Source organism: Antechinus flavipes, chromosome 6 (genome assembly GCF_016432865.1).
Source record: "Antechinus flavipes isolate AdamAnt ecotype Samford, QLD, Australia chromosome 6, AdamAnt_v2, whole genome shotgun sequence".
NCBI lineage: Eukaryota > Metazoa > Chordata > Mammalia > Dasyuromorphia > Dasyuridae > Antechinus > Antechinus flavipes.
In genome coordinates this window covers 178,142,781-178,149,947 of record NC_067403.1, presented here as the reverse complement: position 1 = coordinate 178,149,947, position 7,167 = coordinate 178,142,781, and the positions used below count along the sequence as shown (strand labels likewise).

General features: G+C 36.4%; 1 protein-coding gene and 1 pseudogene across 2 annotated transcripts in view; one reads left to right on the top strand and one right to left on the bottom strand.

Moving 5' to 3' along the window:
* Window positions 1–282: 282 nt before the first annotated feature.
* Window positions 283–1,818, top strand: LOC127540754 (mRNA export factor-like; annotated as a pseudogene).
* A 1,195-nt stretch (window positions 1,819–3,013) lies between these two features.
* ANXA5 (annexin A5) overlaps window positions 3,014–7,167 on the bottom strand; it is an 87,461-nt gene continuing 83,307 nt past the window's right edge. For both annotated transcript variants that reach the window (XM_051966395.1, XM_051966393.1), the window contains exons 11-13: window positions 5,899–5,957; window positions 3,951–4,073; window positions 3,014–3,423 (exon numbers count right to left, since the gene is read on the bottom strand). In XM_051966395.1, the coding sequence (XP_051822355.1) occupies window positions 3,361–3,423; window positions 3,951–4,073; window positions 5,899–5,957 (245 nt within the window). In that variant the 3' untranslated portion in view covers window positions 3,014–3,360. The remainder of the gene's footprint in view (window positions 3,424–3,950; window positions 4,074–5,898; window positions 5,958–7,167) is intronic.

The window sequence follows — 7,167 nt, the reverse complement described above, 5'->3', positions numbered from 1 at the left end:
TAATAAATACTGCTTTCCTTTTGTCTCATTTTCCCATATAACTTAAAAACCTATGTTAAAAAAATCTTTATTATAAAGGAAGTTATCAAATCATGGAAGAAAATGAACTAAGATGTGGTTCTGGGGAAGTCCTGTGTTTTCAGAGGCCTCCCAACCTGTGGAGAATTCTAGGACACACCATTCACCTTGGCTTCTGCCTTTGACTTCCTTTGTATCAAGCACAGAGCAAAATTCTCTTAGTTCTTCCTGCTACCCAGGCACAGTCCCAGCTCTCAGGGAAAAATGAACTTGTTTGGAACAACTTCGGGTTTTGGAACCAGTGAGACAAGCAATGAAGGATATTGAAGTTACACTTTCTTCTGATAACGGTATTGGATGTCTTTCTTCTAGCCCACCTATATTGCCAGGGAACTTTTATTGCAGAAACCTGGGTCAATGACATTCGATGTTGGGAAGTTCATAATAATGGCCAAACTATTCCAAAAGCTCAGCAGATGCACAGAGGTCATATATGATGTCTGTTAAATTTGATGGGAATAAAATATTTATGGCATCTTGTGATAAAACTGCCAAAATGTGGGACCTCAACAGCAACCAGGCTTTACAGATTGCACAGCATGATGCCGCTGTGAAAACTGTGCATTGGATCAAAGCACTAGACTATAGTTGTGCAATGGCAGGAAGTTGGGATAAAATGTCAAAGTTTTGGGACATATGGTTGTCAAGTCCTGTGATGACACTGCAGCTACCTGAAAGATAATACTGTGTTGACATGGTCTATCCCATGGCAGCTATAGTTACTGCTGAGAGAGGACCGATAATCAGCCTTCTGAATTCAGGAGAATAGAATCTCCTCTTAAACATTGCCATTTTTAAAGACAAACAGAAGCCTATGGGTTTTGCTCTGGGAAGTATTAAAAGAGTTGATATTCATTACATTAATCCACCAAATCCTGCCAAAGATAATTTCACCTTTAAATGTCATTGTTCTAAAGGAAGTAATACTTCATTTTCTCAAGATAGCTATGCTGTGAATGGGCTAGCATTTCATTCTGTTCATGGAACTCTTGCAATCACAGGATCTGATAATAGATCCCAACAGACTTTGGACAGAAAATGCCATCTGCATCCAGAAAAAGAATTATGGAATGTAAATTGAATGTTCACTTTTTTTTTCTCTTGGTTTTTTTTTTTTTCTCTCCCATGGTTTTTCCCTTTTGCTCTGATTTTTCTCCCCCAACTTGGTTCATAAAGCTATGTGTATTAAAAAATAAATGAACTAAGTGGAAGAAAAAATAAGTCTTGTGTACCTAAGAACTTCTAATCCTTGAAATTTCTTATTATTTGGGGCTAGTCTATGATCTAAAGACCTGCTAAGTATAAAAGCCTGTTACCCTTATATTGTAAAATATATTTGTCTATGCAAAGCTAAACATTAAGTAAAATTCTTCTTATAATTCACTAACTCAATTTTGTTTGAGAATTGTTTTCCAAAAACGAAACTGGCAGATAGAAAGGAGGGAAGCCTGTTGAAAAATTGTTTCAACACTGATGTTAAGTGAAGTAAGTAGAACCAAGAGAACATTGTACACAGCAACAAGAAGATTATATGATCAGTGGTGATAGACTTGGTTCTTTTCAACAATGAGGTGATTCAGGCCAATTACAATAGACTTATGATGAAGAGAGCCATCTGCATAAAGAGAGAGGATTATGGGTACTGAATGAGGATCACAATATAGTATTTTCATCTTTGCTATCCTTGTTGTTGTTTACTTGCTTGTTTTTTTCTCTCATTTTTTTTCCTTTTTGATCTGATTTTTCTTGTGCAGAATGATAAATATGGAAATGTGTTTAGAAGAACTACACATGTTTAACCTATACTGAATTACTTGCTGTTCTAGGGAAGGAGGGATGGGGAGGGAAAGTGAAAAATTTGAAACACAGGGTTTTACAAGGATGAATGTTGAAAACTATCTTTACATGTACTTTGAAAAATAAAAAATTATCTTAAAATATTCATTATGAATTATCCCTATGCTTGGGAATTCTATTGATCTGTTGATCTGAATGATCAGTTTATAAAACATTCCATAGCAAGGGTTTTTTTTAAAGGAAATACTTAGTACTAGTCTCAATTAATTTTCATTGTCATTTCAAGTAAACAGTCATCGGCTTTAAAAAAAGAAAGTGAAACAAGATGTAGATTTTAAGGAGAGACTGAAATCTGAATGAGGTGAAGGAAGAATTTTTATACATTCTTTCACTGCCTCCTACTTCCATAAGGAAGTACAGGAGAGGAATAGGAAGGGAAGAAGAAATGTCACCAAGTATAAAAGGGAAGCATGAAAGACAGAAAACAGGAAATTAGCAAGTAATGGAAAAGAGAAGCATAATGAATAGAGGGATCCATGGATTTAGGATTAAGGAAGATCTAACTAACAACCCCTCTTCTGACATTTGACGTATGACTACTGGAAAATGATATTATTTTATTGAGACTTTATTTCCTTTTCTATAAAATGAAGATAATGCTCTTAGTACTTCCCTCATATGGTTATTGTAAGGCTCAATATATAAATATATAAAGTGCTTTGCAAATTATCCAGTGTGTCCTTGGGGAAGCCACTTCAATTTCCTCAGTCTCAGTTTCTTCATTTGTTAAAGTCACTTTTCCATCTCTTGAACTATAGTTCTTTGAAGTGCTATATAGCCCATTAACTTGGTTAAGCTACTCCCATTGGAGAGTGAAAAAGCATACATACATACACATTCTGCTAAGCAGTAATGGGTTTAGAGACAGGAAATGTTTGTTTTCCCTTGTACTTCTAAATGGGTCTTCCATCATGCTGCAGTTTCCTTTCAGAAGCAAAAAGAACTTGATTACTCACCTATCCAGGAGTTTCTAATATTAAGGTGAAATTGTCATTAAGGTAACATGATTATTAATAGGATATAAATGAAGGGTTTTTTTCATTTAAGAAAAAAAAAAAAAAAGCAGAAGCCAGTACAATTTATTTTAACACAAATTTCCTTTTTAATCATACTATAATATGATAATAGTATCCCGGAGCCAGGCTCTAAACTTATTCCCTAAAGAGGAGTTAGAGGTGGTTTTTTCCCCTGAATAGTGCTCTGTGAACTCATAGCTCATGAAGTGGGAAACCTCCATGTGGTAATCAGAAGGAAGCCCAGTAATCACTTCTGCAATATTCTTTCACTTAGGAGTTATTCATTAGCATGCTAGTATGAATAAGGCAATACAGAAAGCAATAACATACTAAAATGAGGCTAAATGGGAGGCTAACTGGAAGGCACCGGGAGGCAGGCACAGAGAAAGCTTTCTGCTGAGAGGCCGGATCAGTCATCTTCTCCACCACAGAGGAGTAAGAGGGCTCTCTTATAGTCCCCAGAAGTGTCATCCTGCAACCCAAAACCACATCATGAGACATATGAGTCACAAGAAGAAAGGAACCACACATACCAAAAAAAAGTCATCTGAGACTTTTTCCCCTAGACAATCTATGCTTGACTCTCAGGTTAGGAAAATTATATTGGGTGTTTCCTCACCAAATGAGTTATTTTTAACTTTCTGACTTTACCCCTATGTGACTAAGGCAAGATTCAAATACAGATCTCTTGATCACAGGTCCAGGGCTCTATCCCATTTAGACAAATATTTAAATATTCTAGAATTCTAAACTTTATACAAGCTTGAGGCTGAAGGCAAAAGAATGCCTTCTTCAACTAAGTTTATCCACAATACTTTGGGTGTTTGTGATGAACTTTCTATTATTTTGAAAACAAAATTTGAAGGAAGAAATCATAGGAATATAGCAAGTGAGTTAGACAGGACCGTAAAGGTCATCTACTCCAATCCATTAACATTTATAAATCAGGAAAGCAGGAGCCCAGAGAAAAGGGACTTGAAGGTCACAAGATTCCATTACCTTAATCATGGAATAAAGGGAAGTTGAAAAGTTCTTTCTAAATTCTTTTCTGATGTTATATAGGTCTTTTTCACTCCTGGATACTATGACTCTTATGAGAGTGTGGTCATCAGTGCCAGCACCCTTAAAAAAAAAAAGAAAAGAAAAAGACATTACATACAGATCAAAAGATGGACAGGTTTTATGTATTTAAGATATAGAAGGGAGGGAAAGAAAAATTGGAAACAATCCTTAAAGACCTAGTATTCAAAACTTAAAAATATACAAATCATAAAGAAAAATATCGCTAAAATAATTTTTATTTCTTGATAATATTTTTATGCGATGGGAAGAGATACATTAAATTCAATCACAAAGCATTTTATATCTGGAGAAAGAAGGTTGTGACCTGTTACTAGGAAAAGTGGGACAATGGTCACCTGTTCTTTTCCACCCAGCTGATTCCTGGTGATGAACAGATCAGAGGAACAAGATGGAGAGAATCTGAAAATTGTTTCCTAATCATAGTCTCAGGCAGATCATTTAAGAAGAAGAGTACTGAGAATACTGAATACAGCCAGGGTAAAGGTGCTAAGAACTAAAAAATAAAATAGGTTTATGACTATAAGTGATTTAAGAGTTGAAATGTGTATATAGCATAGGATAAAATAGTTCAAAGAATAAATGTGATTTTAGTCTAGTCATCTGCTACCTTCTGGCTGAGGGGATATGCAGTTCACAACTGCTGGTAGAGGAAAGGCTTACTAACCACAACATACTCCAGGGAATGCTGGATTAATATCTCAGTAGCTAAAGAGCAGCTATTATGAAATGCCAGGTAGAGAGCAACAAAAAAAGTGATGTCCAATGAGGAAAAGGTCCAATAGACAGCAATGTGATATCAGCAGTTCTGAAGCAAAGGTAAAAGTTGCCTCTCCACACATATTATTTAAGTCATATATATTTTCCTGTATGTTTATTTCTCAATGAAGATGGCTTGACCATTTGTGCTGCCCACAAAAGTATGACCCACATGTGATCCTATGCATTTTCATTCTTCCCACTAAAGGTTTTCTTATAGGAGTTCTTATGGTAGCCTGAGCTCCAGGTTCTAGTTGGGGATGGGAGGGATTGAGATGGGGGAGAGGGAGAGAGAGAGGAGGTTGTCATTGGAGGGGAGGAGGAGGAAGGGAATATTTCTTATTATGCTATTTCATTAAATGTTTTTACTTTCAACTGTCTCCTCTGAATAACTGTAGGGGTCATCCACTCTAACACCCTCACTTTACAATAAGAAAACTAAAGTAGAGGGAGGTTGAAGATTTCTTGCCTATGGTCACACTGCTAGTATATGTCCATGCAGTATTTGAACTCAGGTATTTCTAAATCCAGCACCCTATCCCCTACACCATGCTAGTAAGAGCTTATGAACTGTGATTTGAAGAGATGCTTATCTATAAAGTACTAAGAACTCAGGGTTGCCTTCAGGAAATCTACAAGTGAAGTGGAAGGTAGGAAAAGCATAAGCACTACATAGAATTAAACTAGTATATACATTATATATTACATAATTATATGATATATAATATAATACATATAATATATAATAACTAAAATGAAGTAGAACCTTCTCAAAATAGGTAATGGCATTTTTTTAAAAAACTACCCCCCAAAATTAGTAATCTATATCTAATCATTGAATATATCAGTATATAGAGCATTGACATCTATTTTGCTTCCAAATTATTATTCTATCTTGCTTTGAGATTTTAAATCTCAAAGAAAATGAAGTCAAGGGAATCCTCAATGTGGGCATCATATACAAGAATGGTGGGTTTGAGGTCAGGAGACCTGGATTTTATGTCCAAGCTCCCCCACTTAAAAGTTCTATCATCTTAAGTAAGTCACTCCCTAATGGAGACTGATATTGTAATAAGAAAGAAAAATAAATCTTGGAAGATTCACCTACCTTCATGGCATAGTAGAGTGTCTCAGCAAGGTAGGCAGGGACGCTTCGGATAGACTTTACTGACAAAATAAATAAAATGAGTGAGGTGCTATTGAGTCTAATTTTATTAATTCAATTAAATAATTAATAGCTTATTAATTCAATTCACTAATAACTTAATTCTTAAGTTGTTACACAACAAAGTCTATGTCCATAGGTTCCCTATTACCTCTAGGATCAAATATAGAATCCTCTATTTGCCATTCAGAGCCTTTCACAACCTCATACCTTCTTCCTTTTCCAGTCATCTTCCATATTATTCCCCTATACCGTAGCAACACTAACCAGCTGGTTATTCCTGGATACACTTCATCTGGCATCTCCATGCTTATGCACTGCCTGTCCCCACAGGCCTGGGAGGCTTTTCCTCCTCAATTCATTTGTTAAGTTATTTTTTCAATCATATAAAACTCTCCATGACCTCATTTGGGGTTTTCTTGGCAAAGACAGTGGAGTGGTTTGTCATTTTCTTCTCCAACTGATTTGTCAGATTAGGAAACTAAAGCCAAAAGGATTATGTGACTTGCTGTCCGAGGCCAGATTGGAACTCCAAAAGATGAATCTGATTTCAGACCCATCCCTATCCACTGCACCTCCCAGCTTTCCTCCTTATTTCTGCCGCCTCCTAGTTTCCCTGGCTTTCTTCCTTCAAGCTCAAATACCACCTTGTTTTCAGGAGGCCTTTCTTGGTCATCCCAGATGCTGGAGCATTCACCCTTGAAGGCTACCTTCCATCTGCTCTTCCCAAATCTTACACATATTTAGATATTTACTTGTCTCTCCTTCTTGAGGCAAGGAGTATTCTTCCCCTTCCTCCATATCCTCAGTGCCTTTCAAATAGTAAGTACTTAATAAGTGCTTGTTGATGGTTCAATTGATTGATTCTCCTAAAGTTCCCTGAAACTTTGGATCTTGGCAGTGAACTTAAAAATTCCTGGGAATCCTCTCTTAGAAGTCATGGCTCAGTCTTGGCTCATGACTAAGTGGAGTCACGATCTCTCACTGACACTTACTATGAATTCTAGAACCTAACTAAAAGAGCTTGCAGAGTAGGAAAGCCACGGAGACACTTCAGATCTCCTCAGCATTTCCTTTGCTTCAGTGGGAAAGGAAACCTAGAGATTCTGCAATTTTGAATAATAGAATGAATCTCAGATTGAAAGGAAGAAGGATAATACTGAAAACCAAAGGTAATCAAGAAAGGCCTCTTCTGGGGGGAGTGATTGAACA